The 22,059-nt window shown below is 34.1% G+C and overlaps 1 protein-coding gene across 4 annotated transcripts; it reads right to left on the reverse strand.

The window, feature by feature from the left end:
- Nucleotides 1-1,592: 1,592 nt before the first annotated feature.
- On the reverse strand, nt 1,593-21,520 carry LOC144965988 (uncharacterized). Of its 4 annotated transcripts, none has more exons than XM_078901948.1 (12): nt 21,328-21,520; nt 18,488-18,585; nt 15,800-15,942; nt 13,963-14,142; nt 13,105-13,152; nt 12,208-12,265; nt 11,749-11,822; nt 11,510-11,561; nt 10,579-10,840; nt 9,997-10,162; nt 6,397-6,557; nt 1,593-5,897 (listed from the first exon to the last, which is right to left on the reverse strand). In XM_078901948.1, the coding sequence occupies exons 2-12, from the start codon at nt 18,534-18,536 to the stop codon at nt 1,778-1,780; spliced, it is 5,313 nt and encodes a 1,770-aa protein (XP_078758074.1). In that variant the 5' UTR covers nt 18,537-18,585; nt 21,328-21,520; the 3' UTR covers nt 1,593-1,777. The 4 variants fall into 4 exon arrangements, with proteins under 4 accessions (XP_078758074.1, XP_078758076.1, XP_078758075.1 ...); XM_078901950.1 differs by having other exon boundaries at nt 9,997-10,159; nt 21,328-21,445; XM_078901949.1 differs by lacking the exon at nt 21,328-21,520 and adding an exon at nt 20,821-20,897.
- Between the last annotated feature and the right edge of the window lie 539 nt (nt 21,521-22,059).

Raw genomic sequence — 22,059 nt, forward strand, 5'->3', positions numbered from 1 at the left:
TCAAATTAATTTGAAAATAAAAACAAAAGTCAAGGGTATTAATAAAATAAACCAATATTTGTTCATTTTAATTTTTTCACATTGTTTGAGTTAAAACTAAGACATTTCGAATTATACTAAAATAAATTAATACAAAGTATTGACGTCTTTAACTCATATGGCACTTCAAGCACACTAAATTAAAAGATTTGGGATTTGTTTTGTTTGCCTTAAAAGAATTAATGGTGCTTAGAGTACTTAACAGTTATATTTAAGTATTCGGGAAAGAGAAGACGGATCTCATCCAGCAGAACACTCTATAGATGAGGACAAGGGATAAAAAAGCAATAGTTGGCCTCCTGGACCTATACCCTATATTTCACCTTTTTTTTTTTAATTGATCCCTGCTGAATAAGAAAAAAAAATATAGAAACAATATGTGTCATGGAATATTTGGATAATAATGTGTTTTCTTCATCACTAAAATTAAATACAATTCTTGATTCTTGTCATATTCAACATCCCCCCCCCCCCCCCCCCCCCTCCTCTCGCTCTCTCTCTCTCTCTCACACACACACACACACATAATCAAATTTTATCAAAATGATAGACTATTAATAATCACCATCGAGACTAGATTAATTATAAGAAATTAAAAAACAAAACATGCTATTTACCCCCTGTATAATAGCAAGCCTTTTTTTTTACAATAATTTTAGGATATAAATAAGGAAAGTTGACTTGTATAAATCACATAAAATTTCTTTGTTATATTTTGAATGATTCTTCCCCCTTACAAAAAAAAAAACAATTTTTTACAACAGGTATACCATCTTATTCACATTTCTAGATCCTCATGGGGTAAGATTTCATTTTTCAATATCATTCATTCACCATGACACATAAAGAATCACATTAAAATTTGTACAGTAATAGATAATATTTCTCAAGGAGTCTACAACATTTGTTTCATTAACATAAGTTATTTTTGCAGAAGCTTGCATTGTTTTTCTAAACAAAATTCAATATTACAATTACAAGAAAGAAGAAGAAAAAAAAATGAGAAAGTGTGACAGCTACTGCAACACTTTAAAAATGATAATGTTATGTCGTATTCAGAGCCAATAGGCACATGGAGCCTGAGTTTATCCCGGTTTCTATAATGTGAAATGGACAATAGCAATGGCTTGCTATCCTTTGGATAAGACGCTAGTCCACCAGATCTAACAGACACAGCTACCCAATCACTACTGGGTGGACAGGGGGAACAGAACGAATCCCGCCTGCAACCTGGATCGATAACGCTCCCTTTGCATGTGAAGCGAGTGCTCTACCAACTGAGCTATCAGGACCTCCAAAACGTATTAAACTTTACCAAAAATTTTATCTTGAGCAATCCAGGAACTTCTGCTGGTTAAACATGTGAAAAAGGAAGGGGTGGCATTACAAGTAAAAGCCAGAAGAATTAACGGGGGGGGGGGGGGGGGCGGGGGGGGGGGGGGGTGGGAATCCACAAATAGCTCCATTCAGTTCTATGAAAAATAAAAATAAATCAAAGTATTTCAAGAGTAAATGAAAACTATTTTGAAAGGGATCCATGTTTTTGAAAAAAATATTCTTTTCCATTTTGGAAATACATAACATTTTTTTTATTTTTAAAGTCTGTATTTACATAACGTTATATTGATAATGGACCCAGATTGCCATTGGTGTTATATGGCAATATCAATTACTCTATTTTTGCCTAAATGTGTAGTCATTTAAAACAAAACTCTAGAACATAGAATGATTGCATCAATTACAAATGCTTTCTGGCACTTTTTTTAGATGGACTGAAGGTAAAACTGTCTGGACTCAGCTGGCCAAAAGAAGCATTAGAATCTATTTTTCTCACAACAGGACTTTTTTCTGAGTTCCTCACAGGACTTTTCATCTTTATGGGACTGAAATGAAGGCGCTGAGGGCTCATGTGATTAAATGAAATGACTGAGTCAATTTTTTCCACAGAAGGACCTGCAACATTATACAGAGAAGTATTCCTTTTTGTTGGTGTTACACAATCATGAGAATTCAAATTTGAAAAAGTATCTTTATCAGAGTTGATTGTATTGAAGCCATTCTTATATTCTGATTCAGTCCTGGACAGAGTATGCTTTTTGTTAGAATTACGACTTTTGGAGGGGCTATTGTGCTTGAAAGGACTCCATGCCACAGATATAGCATTATGAGGGGATACAATAGTGTCATGCTTTCTTGGTGTTCTATCATTAGTTTTCAATGATGTACTTAAATAAGAATCACAGGCATCATCCCATGACGAATTTGTCTTTCCCGGAGATGAAAAGTTTGGAACTAAATTTAGTAATTCACCTACATTACTGCCCGAACGTTCAGAAAACAGTTTATCATTCGACTCTTCATCTTGATTAATTATAGTTGATTTGCTTTTCCTTAACAAATTGTAGGCAGCATTCTTTTGGGGACTACATATTTGAGATTTGGAAAATGAAGCCTGTTCTCCAATAGTCTCCTCCTCCATTTTGTCCAATTTGACTTTTTTATAATCAAGCTCTGTGGTGCCTTCATCAGATACACTGAGTTTTCTCTTCCCTTTTCTTTTCTTTGATTTACTATTTGACTTTGACTTTGATGATGATATGCACTCATCTCGTACAGTTGGCGAAGCACTTTTTGTGTCACAATGCATATCTGGTCTACTACAAGTTTGTTCTAATGAATGAGCTTTATGAGGAACAGGGTCTGACACATTTATAGATGATATAGAGAATTTATTACTGGGGTTGCTATTTTTTATATATTTTCCTTTACTTGGAAAGCTTGTTTCAATGATATTGTGTTTTGGTACTTCAGCATTAGCTGTTATGCTGAAATCATGATTTTTGGAGACATTTCTCTTCCTTCGTTTTGATGGTTTACTATTAATTTGAGTTTCATCTCCTATCATGTCACTGTCCCTTAACTCTATCTGACGTAAACGACCAGCAGAGAATGATCCATCTACACTTTTATGTTCATTGTCCAATTCTCTTTCAGCATCAGAATATGTCCTCTTTTTCCTTAGTAGTTTTGAATTAGACTTTTTACCGAGAATATTCCTTTTACACTGTGGTGATAATGGTGAATGAGCTCTAATGTTTTTGACAGGTGTAAACTTTGGCGATTCAATTGAATATTTTGTTCTTCCAGGAGTATCCAATAAATCTATGGAGTCACTTTTTTCCAATCTAGATGAATGATTTGAGGGAGATAATTCATTTGAAAGACGATGTGGTGATATCAAAAGATTCTTTTCAATGTTGACCCACTTTGTCCCAGAGTCCATATTTTCATTTTCATGTATTTCTTCAAGAGTTGATGAATAACAGTCACTCCCTGCTTCCTTTTTTATTTTTAATTTCAATCTTGGGCTCCGCAAACTTGTTTCATTTCGTTCACTACTATTCAAACTAATTTTGTGAAAGTGGTGAGTTTTTCGTAAAGCTTTTCTTCTGACAACAGCTTTATTTTTGTCTTCAATTTCATGCTTGGAATGTTCTGAATAATTGTTAGCCTTTTCTGGACTCTTAAACTCTTCTAACTCAGACCCAATCTGTTTATCTGGTGTTACCCCTAAATGTGTTTTACCTGTTGAACTCGAGCATCTGAAATGATGTGATTTAGGAGTGACAGTTCCTCTATATGATAGCGGTGATAAGTAAGAATCAGGTTTTTTAGAACAAACTGTAGTGGAATCAGCACTGTCATTCATTGGAGAACAATTTTCCAAAGCCTCAGCCTGTTGCGCATCATCTTCAAATTGTGTCCAATCAGTCTTGCTCATAAATTTACACCACGTGTTATCCTTTTTTGTAACAACTGATCGTGAAGTTGAGGGTCGGCGAAGTACAACAGCTGAGTGGGTCATTTCCTCACAATGAGAATGGTTTGGAGATTGGGGGCCAATGCTGTCTTCTCTATTATTGTCAACTTCATCTTCATTTTTGTCACCACCTTCCCCATTATTTGCATACTGCCCTTTATGATTAAACAAAGTGCAAGATCGTCTGCTCTTCACAAGTTCTCCAACACTTACTCTGATGGGTTCATTTTCCTCACAGTCGTTAGATATATCTTCTTCCTTGTTTAAATCCCAATCTGCTTTTGTTGTGTGAAATTTCTTGCCTCTGAAAATTCTCTTACCTGATTCTGTAATCCTGTTTATTTTGATTTCACAATGAGAATCACCTTTGGCACTCAAACTAGCTACAGGTATATCCTTCTCTTCATTGTCCAATGTTTTTATACTTTCATCAACTTCCTCTACTTTTTCTGGTGTTTCTTGTTGAGCTGTTATACTATTACATGTGGCTTTCGTAATTTCAATATTAGACACAGTATCAAAATCAATTTTATCATCTGCATAAAATCCTTCATGAACAAAAAGTTTGCATTGCCTCATGCGAGATCTCACACTCCGAGCAGCATTTTCACTAGCCTCATCAACACCATTTTTCTCTTTTACATCTCTCTTTTCAACATCCTTGTCTCTTTTGTCTATAGTTCCTCTACCACTTGTTTCTTGCTTTTTGGAACTATTTCTTCTTTTCTCAAGAGTTTTCTTCTTGATTGGTGTTATCTTATCATTTATGTCTTCATCTTTAGATTCTGTAAATTCAGCTGAGGGTTGAGTATGTTTTGATTTTTTCCTTGTTTGCCTTTGAGTGCTTGAAATAGTTGTAGCTTCCTTATTATCACAAATCCAGTCATTACTTTCAGACTCTTTTGTAGCAGATGAATCAGCATTTGTGTGAAGAACCTGGTCGTCTAATTCACATTCTTGAGAGTTGACATTCTTATTTAATTCATTGTCAATTCTTTTGGATTTTGATGAATCAGGATGTGATGATCTCTTTTTATTCTTTTTATTATAACTATCTACTGAGTTCACTGTTATTTCATTCTCAGACAAACTACTTTTCAATTTTTCAGGCTCCTTTAGGCAAGAATTTATTTCTTTCTCTGATGAAGTTGGTTTATCTTCAGAAAGGTCAATGTTTTTACCATCACCAATGCTTTCCTGAATTGCTTCTGTTCTATCGTCAAGAGAAATTGTGGTCGTATCATTGCCTTCTGATTTAACTTGTTCAATTCTTGACCTCCTTTTCACTCTATCTGCAATACAAGGTACAAACATATCAGGAGACTCTTTGTGAGCACCATCCTCTGCTTCCTCCAACCATGCATTTACATTGATCTGCTCTGATTTGGTAGTTGAATCAGTGCCATGCTCACTATGTTGAAATTCAGTTTCATTATTCTGCACGCACTCTGGCTTTGTTTGGGCAGTACTTTCCATACATTTTTGAGTCCTAGAAATATCTTCTTCTATATTCTTTACAGACAATCTATCAGTGTCACTGCTATTGATGGATGAGGTAATGAATTCTGGCATATCTACAAGGGAACGAACTATAGATTTACTTTTTGACTGATCACAAGCGTAATTTGGTGATCCATATAAGTTTTGAGACAGAGTAGCTAAAGAAGCATCATGCATAGCACAAGTCAATCCCTTGGACATATCTGATGGCTGTAAACTGGCCATTGGGGAATCTCTAAACACCATGCATCTTTCTTGCATCCATGGTCTTTTGGATGGGGTTGGTTCACGACGTCGAGGAGATACAAAAACACCACTTGGAGTCCTCCTGCGAATGACAACAGCATGTGGTCTTTTGTCCTCTGGGCCATCAAATTCCTGTTCAGAAAAGACCCTTGAAATATTTGGACTTTTAGGACACGACACGGATAAAGGAACAATTCCATCTGCTGCATGAGGTGTTGCTTCACTTGGAAGAGGAGATATTGCTGAGAGCACATCAATGTCCAACTTTGCAGCTACTTCTTTGGTCCCAAAGCTGAAAAAAAAAAAATTAAAAGAATCTCTAAATAGTAAACCATCACGTTCCATATTTACTTACAGTTTATATTTTCCTCACTTTAGACATCAATCATTTGAACTAAGGAGTTGTCATACTTTTGCCAATCTAAGCAACTGTACAAAAAACAACAGAGTTAAAATCAGTTCTCCTTGTCTAATGCAATCTTAAAGCAGTCACCTTTTTGCTTTCTTTAACCTCTAAAAGGTAACCTCTTTCTGAATCTAAAATACCTAAAATAATGATTACAGATGTCTTATCTATGCAGGTGCATGGTAGACTGAAAATATTTAATATTCATATGTCTTGATATTCTCCATGCAAAGCAATTCATATTCCATCCTACTTGATGATGGTATAAGATTTTAGATAACATGCTCTAATTTTAAAAAATTGTTTAGAATGTCAACAAATACAAGAAACCTACAAAAAATAACTTCTAAAATCCACCAATTACAAACATTTTTCTTTTAAATACCTGATATGAGAAATTGTTTCTGTTTGTTTCTGAACACAATGTCTGAGCAAAATATCCTGAAGAAATTGACTGGTGGATGGAACTTTTGTGATGAGAGCATCCAAGCTTTCAAAGTTAGATTTGTCTCTTGCAAATGATTGATGGTCATCTTCTTTAATATGCTGAAATCAGTAAAAATTAAATATTCATTAACATCTTGGCAAGTGTTAAGTTAATGCTCCTGTGATGTCAACATAGGTCAAAGTGACTATAAAAACCTTTCCAGCTGGAAATGCTGAGCAGTGAAAAACAAAACCTGAAAAAGATAAAATCATTCAATGACTGAACCCAATGCTTAATGGTTTGTTTTTTAAAATGTGAAGTCATACTTTTATACTTGTAGTGCAGTACATTATAGTCTTTCTACAATTTATAACTCAATAGTAATCGATCATATTTACGACAATAATCCAGATGCCTACAAAGTACAGCTTATAACAAATAATGACAGTAGTACATCATAAACACATCACTATGTTGAAATGAAAAGTAACCAACATCTCTGTTGAAATCAAAAGTAATCTTTCACGGCCCATTATACCAACCCATCCATGAATGTTTACATTATCAAAATTTCCTTTTTTTTTTTTGAAAGAAGAAAACGTCTTGTATAAGAAACATTCTTTCCTTTAGATGCATTGACTGCTTTGTTTATGGAAATTGGAATTGAAAGACATATGTTGCGATACAGGGATAGTGATTTTGACAAAATGAATATTCCTGATGATGAAATGGGAGCCAATACTGAAGAGGCTATTGGAAATGATGAAATGGAAACTGATGAAAAAGTGAATGTGGCTCTTTTATTTGTTAGTAAAGAAAGGTAGTTATCAGTTATGACTAAGGGGAGGATTGGTAATTAGTGTTGAAATGGCACATAAAGCAATGACTACTGATTTCTCAATCAAATATGCGCATACTTAGAATAAGGTGTTGTCATAGTTTTAATTATGCTTTTTGAAATGTCCATTGAACTGGTATGCAAATCCTTAGCATTTGAGTATAAAAAAAAAATAAAAAATAAGCAATGCTCCCAAACTGTGGTTTATGACCTCTTAAATATCTTTGAGGACATTTAACCCTCTCGTGTTCAGATTCTTTTTGGGGGAGTAGATAATGAGTTCCCTATATGACCATGTCAATCATGTAGACATCCTTTGATGATATAAGCCTACTCTTTGATATCTGCAGTCGCCTTTTCGTTTTCCACAGTCACTCATGGCTAAACTCCGCCCAGAAACGATTTCATAGGTCCTCCATCACCAAATTTCAAACTTTTGTTCCCGTGAGTTCTTAAGTTTTTTGACCGAAGAATGATTGGCTAGTGAGCATCTTGACCCTTCAACGATTGGTCGTTCTGGCAGCTCACGTGTCAACAGCCGTCAACAATGAATTGAATCATCGTTGAGGCAGTGGAAGACGGCCATGGAATAGTTGCGTCACAATCGCCACGTTGATGAATATATCATCCAGGCATGGTTGATAGGTAAAAAAGCCAAATTATTTTCTAGTTACATTTGAAACAAACAAAGTATATCACTGATCTCGTCTCTTTGAGATATAAAGAATGATATAAAAATCAAGAAAATCGGCCGATAAATAAAAAAGTTGCTAAAAAAAGCTAAAATAAACAAAAGCAATTTTTAAAATCAAATTTATTCGTAAAACAGTTGGTTTTCAATCGATTTTTATTAAACAAAGACCAATGTACTTCTTTTTTCAAGCTGATTTCAGCAATGTGACTTTCAAATTCCTCAGAATTATATTTTTTACTTTTAGATTTTAGCTTTTAGGCCTACTCAATAAGGTGTTATATTCCTTGCATAACAATAGCGTAATACATCGACGGGGAGAAGCGTCTTTGTTTCGGCCAGCTGGATAGATAGCCTGTGATTGGTCTAAGACTTTGAGACGCTTGATTCACAATTCTACACAACTGGACGGTGGCGGTCTATCAAAGAGGTATAACAAATTTATTTACCGACTATTTTTCTTGGTGCTAAAATTACAAAGTAATAATTTCGCATCAGAAAAAATAACTCTGAAGTTCCTATCTCTTTATTACAATAAAATTGATACCTCGAATGACAAAATCGACCCACAAATAAGGGAGTTATAAATTATTCATAATATTTTTTAAAGTTTACAATAATTGTCTTCAAAGTCATTTTTCATCACCACAGTTGTAATATTTTACAGATTTTTACCAAACAAAGTGCAATGTCAATGATTTTCACCCGCAAATAAAATAGGATCCAAATCGCAATTTCTGAAACATATTTTCTTTTCTGTCGGCAAATTCATAAAAATCAAAGCTGAAAACATCCTGCGGCAGTGACAGGGCCTGTCATTTCCTTCACAACGATTGGATTTTACTTACTGAGGCCAGTCTTGACTACCCCGCCCATGAATATTATACCTTTGTCGGTTTTTGTCGGGTTGAATCTTAAAGAGTTAAAGATCATTTCATTATAGGGACTCTGAAAATACTTGATGGGTCTTGATAAGTTTAGACCGCATTTTTAAATTCAGTGTCAGTTTTTTTAGGCCAGGGATATAACAGAATAAAATTTAAAACATAAATAAACAACTCCTAAGCAATATCATTAACTATAAGTATATTTTTTAATAAATTTATCCTGCTTATGCCAGACCAAACAATCTTTTATTAGAATGCTAACAATATGGTCCCATCCACATTCCTATAATCCTAAACTTCCTATTTGTAAACCCTCCTCCATTAGATCAGTGTTGATGATGACAAAAAGTGAAAAAGGAGGAAAATTTTGAATGACCCACATTTACTGCATTGTCCCTCACCTATAATAATATTGTAATTTATTTATATAGCACCTGTCCCATAAAATATAGCCCGAGGCGCACCTTTCAAGCAATTGAGATAAATTATTATTGATACTCTAGCTAACTTCTAAAGAGTGGGAAACTACACCGTATGTTCCAACACACATCAACTCTCTCACTGCCAATTAACTGATTTTGGGGTAGGGGGAGATGAAATCTTTTAAAAGCAGGAAATTTCTCCTTTGACTCCAAAATTAGCATGCAATTAGTATAACCTGTGTAAGACAATATCCTTAGTTACTTTAGAATGTGTCCTTAAGTCTGTAAGACCTAAAATTAAGACTTAATGCTGGGGAGAAAAGCTTTGCTTGGGTCGACCCAAGAATTTGAAATAAATTGCCTTTAGAAAATCATAGAATCAACATAGAAACGTTCAAAAGAAACTGAAAACTTATCTTTTCGGTCATGTTTCAATGACCTCCCACTCCAATAATTAAATATAACCTGCCCAGGGCCTGTTTTAAACAGGTAAATAATCTGTGCTTAACAAACTTAAATTATTATTAGGATTCTTTGGATGTCAAAAGCAAACTACTTATTTTCCGCACCACTCGGCATGTATGCAACCAGAACTCGAATATCACATTTTACCCTCAGTCCTATGAGCCTTGTTAAAGCAAAGGTCCACTGTAAATCATTCATATTGCCAAGAAAAAAAATCATGAAAATTCTAACACATTCAAACAATGTTGAGTTTACCTCATTTATATCTTTATACTTGATTCGACAACATTCACAGTAACCCTGAAGCCTATCAGGTCTTTTCCTATGTGCCAATCCTAAATGTCTTTTCACATCACCCGTGGTAGTGATAGGAACAGCAACTACATCTGCAGTAGCCTGGGGAGTTGTTGTTACAAGGCTACTGAGAGAAAAAAATAAAATGACAAAAATTATAATTAAAATCTTGAATATCAACAAAACGAAAAAAGCTATAAATCAAAATGATTTTCAATAAACCCAAAGAATTAAATTCTTTTATTATCCAGCATTTGTGAAGAAAAAACAAACAACAACAAAAAAAAAAAAAGAAAGAAAAGAATTTGGAACATTTCTAGGAAATTACTTGTAAAAATGAGTTTGACAGGTATCTCCATACATACTTCAATAGCTTACTTGCTATGCTAAAATTGAGAACTTAATATACCACCGAAAGAACAAAAATAAAAAATACCAAAAGATTGTAAATGAAAATGAACTCTACAATAAACAAATATTTATACCATTCAATAGTCATCAGTAGGTCTTACAATTATATCAGGAAAATCAATTGAGACTTACGCGCTTTCTTTTATACTCGACATTGAGCGAGTTTTTTTCAGGCCGCATTTCCCAGATGAAGCAGATAAAGACCCCCTTGCATTACGCATTGATGAATGACGACGAAGAAAATTGTGCAGTTTCATTTTGACATCACAAAATGGATTTAAGCCTGGTGGAGCCAGTAAATTAACTCTGGGCCATTTATCTAGCTCTGATTTTATAGGCCTGTACATTTCGTTTGTGGCTTCAAATTTAATGTAGCAACCCTTAAGTGTTTTCTCTGAAAAAAAAAAAAAAAATTAAAAAAAACTTGAGCTTTTATATAGCGCAATATCCACTAAACGTGCTCAAAGCACTTTTACAAAGGGTTAAAAGCCAACAGCAACACGTAACATGTAGAAAGAGACATGACACCTTTAGGCGATATTACATTTTTTTTTCCGACAAAGACAAAGCTGTTAATGGCCATGTACTTATTTTACACCTGAGTACGGTGAAAGAATGTGAGGAGAGTCTTTTCCAAGGACTCAACTATGCGCTGAGCGAGGCTCGAACTCAGGATCTTTCAATCCGAAAGCGAATGTCATATCACAAGACCACATAGCTGTACAAAAAGAGATTAACTGTAAAATAAAAACATCTTATAGCATTCCCAATGATCAATACTTTGAACCACAGGGGGTCAATAACCCATTGATATATCGTAAGTCATGGGTAAAATATGAAATTTCATAGCTGTAGAGGGATGCGGGGTTATAATAGTGGGTAGTGAGAGTGACAATGATCTGATGTTGTGGAAGAAATGCTGCTAGAAATTAATGGTGATGGTGATTGTGATGATGATAATGATGTGGTACTAGTTGGGCTAGAGGTGATCAATGGGGTGGTGACTTCATATCAAATCCTAATAAACAAATCTTACAAACTAACAATTAAAAATGGAACTTACTCTTCCGCTTGACTACCTTTTTCTTTGGCTTCGGAGCCTCTTTCTTGGTTACCTTGAGGAAATATGACAATAATATTTATTACTACAATGATTACAAAAGGAAAATCCATTCATAAAACAACAACAAAAGATTTCATTTTCATTACTTTCTTTTTTAATCTTTCTCCAATTACATAAACTTAACCATAAGATGATTGCAATATAGATTTAAAATTATTTTTTCAGTTATTCAAACCTACCTCCTTTTTGGTACTTGTGTTTTCCCTTTCCTTCCCAATCTTCTGTATTTCTCTATCAAGCCATTTAGAGGCAGCTGTTTTCAGTAAAGAAAAAAAAAAAGTAATATTTGATTAAAAATGAAAATATTTCATAAAATATCTAGTCCTCCAGGATCGAACGCAGTCTAAAAATAAAACAAATATCTCAAATAAATAATACTGAGACATTGTTAAAATATGTATTAAGGCTATTGTGACAAAATCATGATATGCTACAACATCATACAGATAGTTATATACACCTGATCCTTTTAGCAACATCTTAAAGCAAGTGATATGTTTACTGCTCTTTAAAATTGTTTATGAATATTATAACTTGATTTCATAGATAAGTGACAACGTGCTAAAATAATTTTAAAAATTTAAACAAAAACAAAGAAAAACATTTGGGAAGAAAAAAAACAAAACAAAAAAACTTACTTTCCACAGCAACAACTTTGATTCCCCATTTCTCTGCATTTGTGACTACAGTACTAGCCTGTCAGAATAATGAAGTGGTAATAATGACATAACGGCAGAAAATAGTTGTTCTAATTCATCTTGGACATAAGCCCCTTGTTTGAAAGTACTGACAACATGAGATGTACAACAAAATATAATAGTCAAGAACTGAAATGGTGACAAAGTAAAAAAAAAAAAAAGAAGCAAAAGTATGTCTTTTTAATTGAAGGCCTCCATAATTCAGTTGGCATAATGTCTGACTAGAACTAAAACTAAGCGACTAGAATTTAGTAGGGACTGTTTCTATCACTCTACCAGTAATTGTGTAGCTTAAGTCTAAATACCAAATTAGATCACCAAACTGATGAGGAATAAAGATTAAATATAATTTTAAGACCCTGCATTAGCAATTCTCATGATTTAAACCATAAAAAGTGATACACTTTTGACAAGGATCAGTTATACTTTTTAAAAGACGTCTTTCAAGCCTGGAATGAAAAATGTCCTTTAAAACTTCATCTTCAATAATGAAGAGAAGCGAAATTCAAATAATGTGAATGGTTTAATACTATGGTCACAATATAGGGAATACGCCTCTTTCCTATTGTACTGATATATTCCAATAACCTGTCACTGCACACTCCACAATTTGTCAGCTGATAGTGATAGAGATGCCCTTTATGTAATACAAATCTGACAAAATCTTAAATCATTTGCAGACAAATATTCATTGACACTTGACATATGAACAGTGTATTACCAAAAGACTCGATTCCAACGAAGCACATTAAAAAATCTGTCACCTATTCAATGACAAGAGTTAAATAAACCAAAACCTGATTATCTTCTCCCTATCATAAAACAATAAAAACTTACCTTACTTCTTGAGCATGCAATCTGAGCCAATGCCTTGCCTCTTGACACCTACAAAGATAAAAGTTTTATGTGCAACACATTATGGTGTTTTTCAGGCTGAAGGTACCAAGTGAAAAAGTTCTGTACGTAATTGAGAAGTGTGAAATAAATGTTTTAAAATATCTGAATATTCAAATTGATCTAAGTTCTTTAAGTTAAGAGCAAGACAAAAAAAAAATTAATATAAATTTTTTTTTAAACATATCGCATAGATCAACAAAATATAAAGTAAATAAATAGAACGTATACATTTAAATACACTTTTCTAGTTTCATCATGTTCAATGCGATTCACTATGCTTCACTTATTCTCCAAGTTGGCTGCATGAAACCAGATTTTCCTTTTGTACAATATGAGTAAAAAAAAAAAAAAAAACCAACAAAAAAAAATACAAAAGCCCCCCCCCCCCCCCCCCCCCCCCCCCAAAATTGAGCTTTTAAATAGCGTAATATCCACTACATGTGATCAAAGTGCTTTACAAGGGGTTCCTAGCCAATAGCAACACTTAACATGTAGAACATGACAAGACGTCTGTTAGGCAATGTTACAATTATTTTTTGGATAGAGATTGCTGTTAACGGCCAGGTACTCATTTTACACCTGAGTACAGTGAGAGAATGTGACTATAGAGTTTTTTCCAAGGACTCAACTATGCACGCTTGGGACTCAAACCCAGGACTTCTGATCTGAAGGCGAGTGTCAGACCACTATACCACATAGATGCACATTGCCTATCAGATAGCATAATAACACTCTTGCAATATCTACCACTGCCTACAGTCAAGAACTCATTTCACATTTAAAGGGATGTTAACATACCACTGCAGCTTTTGTCTCAGAAGGAGGGGTAGGTGAAGGAATAGAGCTGAATGGACTAGGAACAGAGCATGATGGACTTGCTGGGTTGTCTCCTGCGCTAGACCTCTCCTCTGGTTTAGTGGGAGGTGCTGAACTGGATATCACATAATTTACCTCTCTGCTTAAAAACTTTTCTACGACCTGAAACAAAAAATATGATACCAGCTTAATAATAATATATCTGTATATATATATATATACACTTCTGAGCTTATATATATATATATATATATATATATATATATATATATATATATATATATATATATATATATATATATATATATATATATATATATGTCTTGTATAAGCACTTCTGAGCACTCACAGAAAACTGAAAGGAAGTACTCTGTCTTCAAAGAGGCTTTAAAGGATGACAGGGAATTACTTAAAAACAAAGTCAAACCAATTATTATTATCATCATCATTATTAATATTAATATTTTTCTTATTATTATTATCATAAGTGCCCCAATAACAACCTGGATTATAGATTAATTGAATATACTATAACTGACAAATGATGAATACCATGAAACACACTCTAACTTATAGTTACATTTCATTAGTATACTAATAAGGATTCTTGTGTTGTTAGCATCCAAAAATGGAAAGCACCATGTGTTTATTTGTGTAATAAAAAACCCCTGTCAACGAAAATATTCTGAAATCTAAACTAAGATTCCATCAGTGCAAAATATGTCCACGAACACTTTTTAAAATATCTATAATTACTTCAAAACTTATTCAAATTTTTTAGTGTCATGTAAAATATCCTTTAAGCGTTCCTTGTTTTAGGGTTATTATTTTTATTATTATCATCATCGCCATCATATTATTATTGTCTTATTATTACCATCATCATCATTATCATTATTATCGTTATTATCATCTCATCATCATTATGATTACTATTATCATCATTAGTATTATTACTATCAATAATTACTAATGGAGAACCCACAATATATGTGGCTAAATAAAGGCTATTACAAACAGGCTCTCATCTATTTTAATCATTATGTATTATGGAATTAACATAGATTGAGACAAACCCTTTGAGCCATAAACGATCAAAATCAGTCCGGTAAAAAAGTCTCTAGGTGCACACAAATGAATCTGGCAACAGGCAGTAAAATGGCTATTCCCAATGTCAAATGACCTATCATCATTATGCCCTAGCAGATCTTATAAACAATAATTTAAGTCAAGAGTTGATAGAATTAACCCTAATTAAATAATGGTTTACAAGTTACCCGTATCTCAATCTGTAAAAATGGTTTTATAATATTTAGATTTGCCAGTATTTCTGTGCTCATTGGCAAAAATTTTACTAAATGATAATAAATGGAATCCTTTTGGCTAAGCACCAGGGGATCGGGAAGATTTAAATATATGACCGTCTGTCGCAAAACTGTTTATCTCAGGACGAAGTGTACGTCAAATAATAGGAATAAAGTTAAAACAATTAGAAATATGAAATGATCCTGTTTTGCACTCTGTGAAATTATATTCATTTTCATCATTAAAACATTAAACCAAAGTTTTTTTTAATATTTGGCTATAAAATCCATTTTAAGCATCTAAACCACCTCCAACATAATAACACTTTGAGATAATAAAAGCTCTGATTTGGATTACATGATGACAAATTAAAAAAGATAACTGATGGAAAATAGATTTATGATAATATTCAAAAATTCCTCTAGCCAATAATTTCAAGAAGCCAACAAGGCAGAGCTTTTATATAACTTAAGCAGTCAAAATAAGCCCACAACAAAGGGAGTTAAAAACTTACAGCCCCCAGCTTTTTCAATTGGCCTTCTATTATCTCTGCCTGTTTTCCATTTTTTACATCAATATAAACCGACTTTTTAAAAAGAGGTAAAGAGGCCTTTTGATTCTCATGACAGTCTCCCTTTTCTTTTCCACAGGATGAGTCTGTGAAAAGAGATAAGAAAATGAATAAAGTGTTTCTGACAAGCCATTTGAAGTAAGACCTTTTAGCAAGCAATTTGATAATGCAAAACATTTAATAAACTTAAAAACACAAATAATGGTATCCACTAGAGCTGTTTTTTGGGGGGTTTTTTTGTTTTGGTTTAAGGGTTTTACGCCGCTTGCAACACATTAAGGTCATATCAGCACCAGTAAAAAGGAAGAAACTGGGATAGTAAAAAATTCTATAATTACAATTAACTCTCTCGAGTTCACCCTCATGGAAAATCGAACAAATTTGTTTGACTTTCCATGCATATGAACTCGGGAGAGTTAAAGCACCCAAGAAAAGGTAAGACAAAGGGGAATTGGTTCAAATAGCAAACAGATGTAGATTCCAAGAACACACTATCAAAGTACTTAATTGAGATCACCTAAAAGTCTCACCCAGACACCAGCACAAATCATTTGTTAAAAATAAAAAATAACAATACATAACAGAGATGATTTATAATGAAAAATATATCATCTCCCAAAACTATAACTATTCATTCGACTGTTTCCCTCCCCACCAAGGACTCAGCCAGGGTTAGACAAAACTAAGTAATCTCATTCCAAGACAAAGACAGAAAGCAACTTGGAAAACAGATATAGGGGGATAGAAGACACACTATGGGAGGTCAGGAACTCCACCCAGCACTAGAGTAGAGTTGTGCCAGGAATTGGTTTATAGGGGTCTTGCGAGCAAGTCTTGCGAGTGTGTGGATGCGAGTTAGTACAGCAAACTACTTGCCCAGTGGAGGATGGTAATAGTGGGCAGGGTGGGCTACGCGAAAGACAATCCTGTCCCCACCTTACACCAGTGAATGCTAAATAGACATTGTTGTTAAACGAATTATTTCTTATTTAGCCTATTGCTTAACTTGTGCTGTACCATTAAGGATATGATTTTGGGAAGGTTCCAGTATTGCATTAAATTTATTCATTCACTTATCTACCCATTTATCATTTATTTGTGTTATTTTTATCTATTTATTCATTCTTTCAAATGTTTATTTATTTACTCATTTACTTTAATACTTCTCAACACTCATCTATTGGAATTATTTTTTGTTTTGTTTGTTCTTATTTCAATTTCTTTACATAATTATCGCAGTGTTTTTTTATTGTCAGATTAAAAAATGTTGCAAAACGTGGTAACTTTATATGGAAGTTCCTCTAATAAAAATAAAAAAACCCACTTTTGTTCAAAAGTCACAACTTTTTTTTCTCTATTACCTCCTAATGTTAATGTTCATGCTACAACGAAACAAAAGAGAACAGAAAATAGATTTTTTTTAAAAGAACCATAAAGGAACAAAGGAACAAAGGAACTAATAATTGAAATTTACTTTTATTTTCCCTAATCGTCTGACTTGAGGATTCCATATTTTGATTTTTTTTAAAATCAAAACATCATACCATATCAAAGTTTAACATCAAGCAACATAACAGCAATATATATATATATATATATATATATATATATATATATATATATATATATATATATATATATATATATATATATATATATATATATATATATATATATATATATATATATATATATATATATATATATATATATTTATATAAATTATTTTCCCTACTATATTCAAATAAAATCGATTCTCTCACTCCCATATAAATTACATCCTTTGCACAATTGGATTCATTTCAACTTCAGCTGAAGCTTAAAAAGCCTGATTGGGGAAACAATTGTGATAAGGAGGTGACTCACAAACTTGAGCATTTACTTATACTGCAATATCCAATAAACATGCTCAAAGCGTTTTAAAAGTGGTAAACAGCAACACTTAACATGTAGGACGAGACAAAGTGAAATCCTTATATAAAACATGGCCATAGCCTTGGACCATTTTCACATTATGTGGGGGAAATCATAAGACACCAGAAATCCTTAAATTAATTGGAGGCAGATTGGCAGCAGTTTACAAAAAGGTGAAAAGTAACACTTTTATTCAATTCTACATGAGAAATTGTTCATTACACAACCTCAGAACTCAGATACTGTGTGAAATGTTAGCTGTAGAAACAGAAAACCAGAGACCTTAATGAAATGTTTTCAACCCTAAAGGGCACTATATAATGTACAAATATTGAAAATAGGATGAGGGCTAGAAATGTTAAAAGTAAAAAAAATTATTAAAATCAAAACAAAACATGAACAACAAGCTACACTATTATCAATATGATGCTGTAGGTCACCGTTATGCAGAGAGGCATGGTCTTGCGCTAGTTACACAACCTAAATTGGACCTGACCATAGTGTGCCCTTCAGACACACAACTTCCTCTGCCCATCCAGCAGTTAATGAGTATCTGGGTCTGTTAAATCTGGAAGAAAATACTTTGTGATTAACAAACGTCTTGTCCAAAGGATAGCAAACCATTTTACTGTCCGTTTTTAAATGTTACAGAAATTATGATAAAACTCTGGCTTCGTGAGACTCAGACTACTTAACTTTATATTCACAAAGACTCACCACATTTTCTATCTTTTGTATCACTTCGACGTCTTCGATGAGATGTCATTGTTTACCAGTCCAGCGTGGCAATAAGAACAAATAAAATATTCAGCAGCCTGGGAACACATAAACAACAAACATTGAAAACCAACCATTTTTCTCTTCCTTTCTTGTTTGGATAAATGCTGTTCAAATCACGGCAAGCTCCATGTTATAAAGTTATGAAAAGAGATTAAAAGCTTCATTTGTTTTTTTCTTCTTTTCTAAATCACCATAAAATGAAAGGAAAGAGGTGAGCCCTGAGGTGAAACTGAAACTCAGATTTAGGTGACTGGTGGTAGTAGTAGTAGTAGTAGTAGTAGTAGTAGTAGTAGTAGTAGTAGTAGTAGTAGTAGTAGTAGTAGTAGCAGTAGTAGTATTAGAAGTAGTAGCAGAAGGAGGAGGAGGAGGAGGAGGAGGAAGAGGAGGAGGAGGAGGAGGAGGAGGAGGAGGAGGAGGAGGAGGAGGAGGAGGAGGAGGAGGAGGAGGAGGAGGCTAGCAAAATACTTTTTGATGCAAACCGATATTTATTCAGTTTTGATTAACTTTCACTCTTTTTTCTCAATCTCAATATTTGTAAGAATCAAAGATTAGCCATAATGAGAGACAGTAAGCTCTCATAAGGTCACAATACACAGTTGTCAATCCCATAACAAAGGATATTGCTCAGTCTCTCTTAACAACTGTCATTGTTTACCTGTTGTCTAGACTATACTATGCCCAGGCCCCTCGCACAGATGACCTCACAGGCCCATTCTGCAAAGCCCCGTCCACTTTTGTCTCTAATAGGATGGTGACACACTACTGTAGCATTAAACGCCACCCACTCTCTATTCTTCAACTGTCATGATTTTACCGATTATGAAAATTAATCATGAGCTTTTGCTTGTCGATTTCGTGAATTTGCCACTTTTTGTGGTCGAAAATATGTTGCGATTAACCAAAGATCGTTGCAATTAACCAGTGACTTTTATATAGAATTAATGCCGTTTATTGGGAAATGTTGGGATTAACTGAAAGTTGAGATAAACAGAATTGCGATTATCCGGAGTGGGCTGTAGTTGTGGTAGTAGTATTAGTGGTAGCAGTAGTAGTCGCATTTGTTGTAGTTGTTCTGGTACAGTAGTGATTATGATAATATATATTTTTAAGTGCTTGTAAATTTTGATGCACTTAAATAAAAATTTCAGTATTCAAAACTCATCAGCATGGATTTGATTTTAATTAAAATCAAAATTAGATGTGTGCATTTTGTATTCTTGTACGGTATTATCATACTGGCACTTGATTTTTAAAAATTAATTTTAGTTTTGTTAAAAGGCAATGACAATATACTTGGAGAGTGAAAGCGTTACTGGTATACCCTTTGTAAACATGAGACATACACACTCTAACATTTCATTGTATAGATGTGCCATCTCACAGGCACTGGCACTAGTCAATGCATCGCACTTTAATGTATTCACAGGTCTCACCACGCCCCCTTTTCTGTCATCTTGAAAACCCCGGAATAACAACACCCCTGGATGACGACATAATTTTCCAGTCCTGGGCGATGTTGTTATCCAGGGGTTACACTGTATGCCTACTGCCACGGAAGATCAGACTCGAGTTCGAATAACTTGTTGATTGTACATGCGCATTAGAGTATGAGTCTTTATGGCCACATGACAATATATTCAGACTTGAGTCTGAATAGCTGCAGCTTTTGTTTTTCGTATTTCATTCATCTAGTTTATTTGACAAAGGGGAAAAACCTGAAACGTCCATATCATCTCTGTTAATCAAAATTGAAGCTACCATTCAAATTATCTATTGTGTTGTTAACTTCTTGGAGCTTCAAGTAGCAACATTTGTATTAATTATTTCCCTCAGCCGCAACGCAAAAATAATATTTGTGTAAAACTTAGAATTAGAAATAGCCCATCACTGATGACATCAGAGGAAAACAAATTTTGAGTTTACTTTCTGGATTTGAATGAGGTCATCAAGCCCTTAAAAAGAAGTTCGCACTGCTGGGTGTCTCGTCGTCAAGAGGTACTGCTGCAGCCTACCACCACTTTCGACGTGCTCCAAACTGGAGCCAGAGGCCATAGCTGTCTCTTTCACTTTCTACTATGACTGTGCTGAAAACCAATCCAGTTTAATTTTTTAATTATATCGTGAGCGTTCACTTAAGACTGAACTTCAACCAGTCCTGTACATTTTTGTTTTACATGTTTAATGTTTCGTGCGACAATGATGATAATAATAAGAATGAATGAGGTGATGAAATGGAACATGAACAAAGGACTTCGTTTGTGTTTGCTCACCGACCACGAAGATGCTCTCTGTTCGGTCAGTCAATCGTCAATTATGACTCAGTTCAATTCCTCCTCGCAATTTGTTCCTAAAAATTCAAAAATTGAACATTTATATTGCGCAATATCCACTTAACGTACTGAAAGCGCATTACTCATTACAATACAAGGGGTCCATGGCCAACGGCAACATGTTTTTTAGGACGGGACATGACTATGACGCCTGTTATTTTTGTTAAGCGATATTATTACATTTTTTTTCTGACAGAGACAACGCTGTTAAAGGCCATGTATTTATTTTACACCTGAGTACGGTGAGAGAATGTGCGTAAAGAGTCTTCTCCAAGGACTCTACTATGCGCCGAGCGAGGCTCGAACCCAGGACCTTCCGATCCGAAAGCGAGTGTCATACCACTAGACTACCACGAGCCGCAGTTCCCTCTCACAATTTGTTCCTGTTGCCCCAGTACTTCACCTCAGAGCATCTTTTGTTTTTAACTACGTTGTAAACCCACTTACCAGAAATTAATACATTATCTAGCCTAGAAGACATTAAGTCTCCGCTTTTGGCCAAGATTCAAGCCATAAGAAAGTCATCGATTCGATCCCTCCCACTTTGTTTTCTCGCGCCGTCGTCTGTTATTCTTAGTAATGGAGAGGGCAAAGGCTATCGTTCATCTCGTTATTCTACTCATCCATCACCAGTCAAATTGTGAGGTTCAGCTTCAAATGACCAACACGTTCAGTTGAATTGTGCAGAAATGAATTATTGATTTAATAATATATAATTTAGACAACACTTTCAAGACAGGTCAAGATTAACAAAGTTTCTAATCAGTTAAAATATCACAAAAGTAGTAGTAGTAGTAGATAGTAGTAGTAGTAGTAGTAGTAGTAGTAGTAGTAGTAGTAGTAGTAGTAGTAGTAGTTGTTGTTGTTGTTATTGTAACAGCAGTACTAGTAGCAGTAGTAGTAGTAGTAGTAGTAGTAGTATAGTAGTAGTAGTAGTAGTAGTCGTCGTCGTAGTACTATAGTAGTAGTAGTAGTATAGCAGTAGTAGTAGTAGTATGTAGTATTGTTGTAACAGCAATACTAGTAATAGTTGATGATGATGATGATGATGATGATGATGATGATGATGATGATGATGATAGCCCGGGGGGGGGCGTATTTAGTTATTGATTATTTATGTATCCGTTATAGTAGTAGTAGTAGTTAGTAGTAGTAGTAGTAGTAGTAGTAGTATAGTAG

Source organism: Berghia stephanieae, chromosome 2 (assembly GCF_034508935.2).
Source record: "Berghia stephanieae isolate SIO BIC M18660-M18661 chromosome 2, UCSD_Bste_1.3, whole genome shotgun sequence".
NCBI classification, from domain to species: domain Eukaryota; kingdom Metazoa; phylum Mollusca; class Gastropoda; order Nudibranchia; family Aeolidiidae; genus Berghia; species Berghia stephanieae.

Excerpts from the sequence above, each read along its gene's own strand:
- LOC144965988 (XM_078901948.1), bottom strand. The coding sequence starts at position 18,536 with ATGACATCTCATCGAAGACGTCGAAGTGATACAAAAGATAGAAAATGT. Across the intron at positions 11,562-11,748 it reads ACACAAGTACCAAAAAGGAG|GTAACCAAGAAAGAGGCTCC; the intron begins GTAGGTTTGAAT and ends TATTTCCTCAAG. Across the intron at positions 6,558-9,996 it reads AGTATAAAGATATAAATGAG|CATATTAAAGAAGATGACCA; the intron begins GTAAACTCAACA and ends TACTGATTTCAG.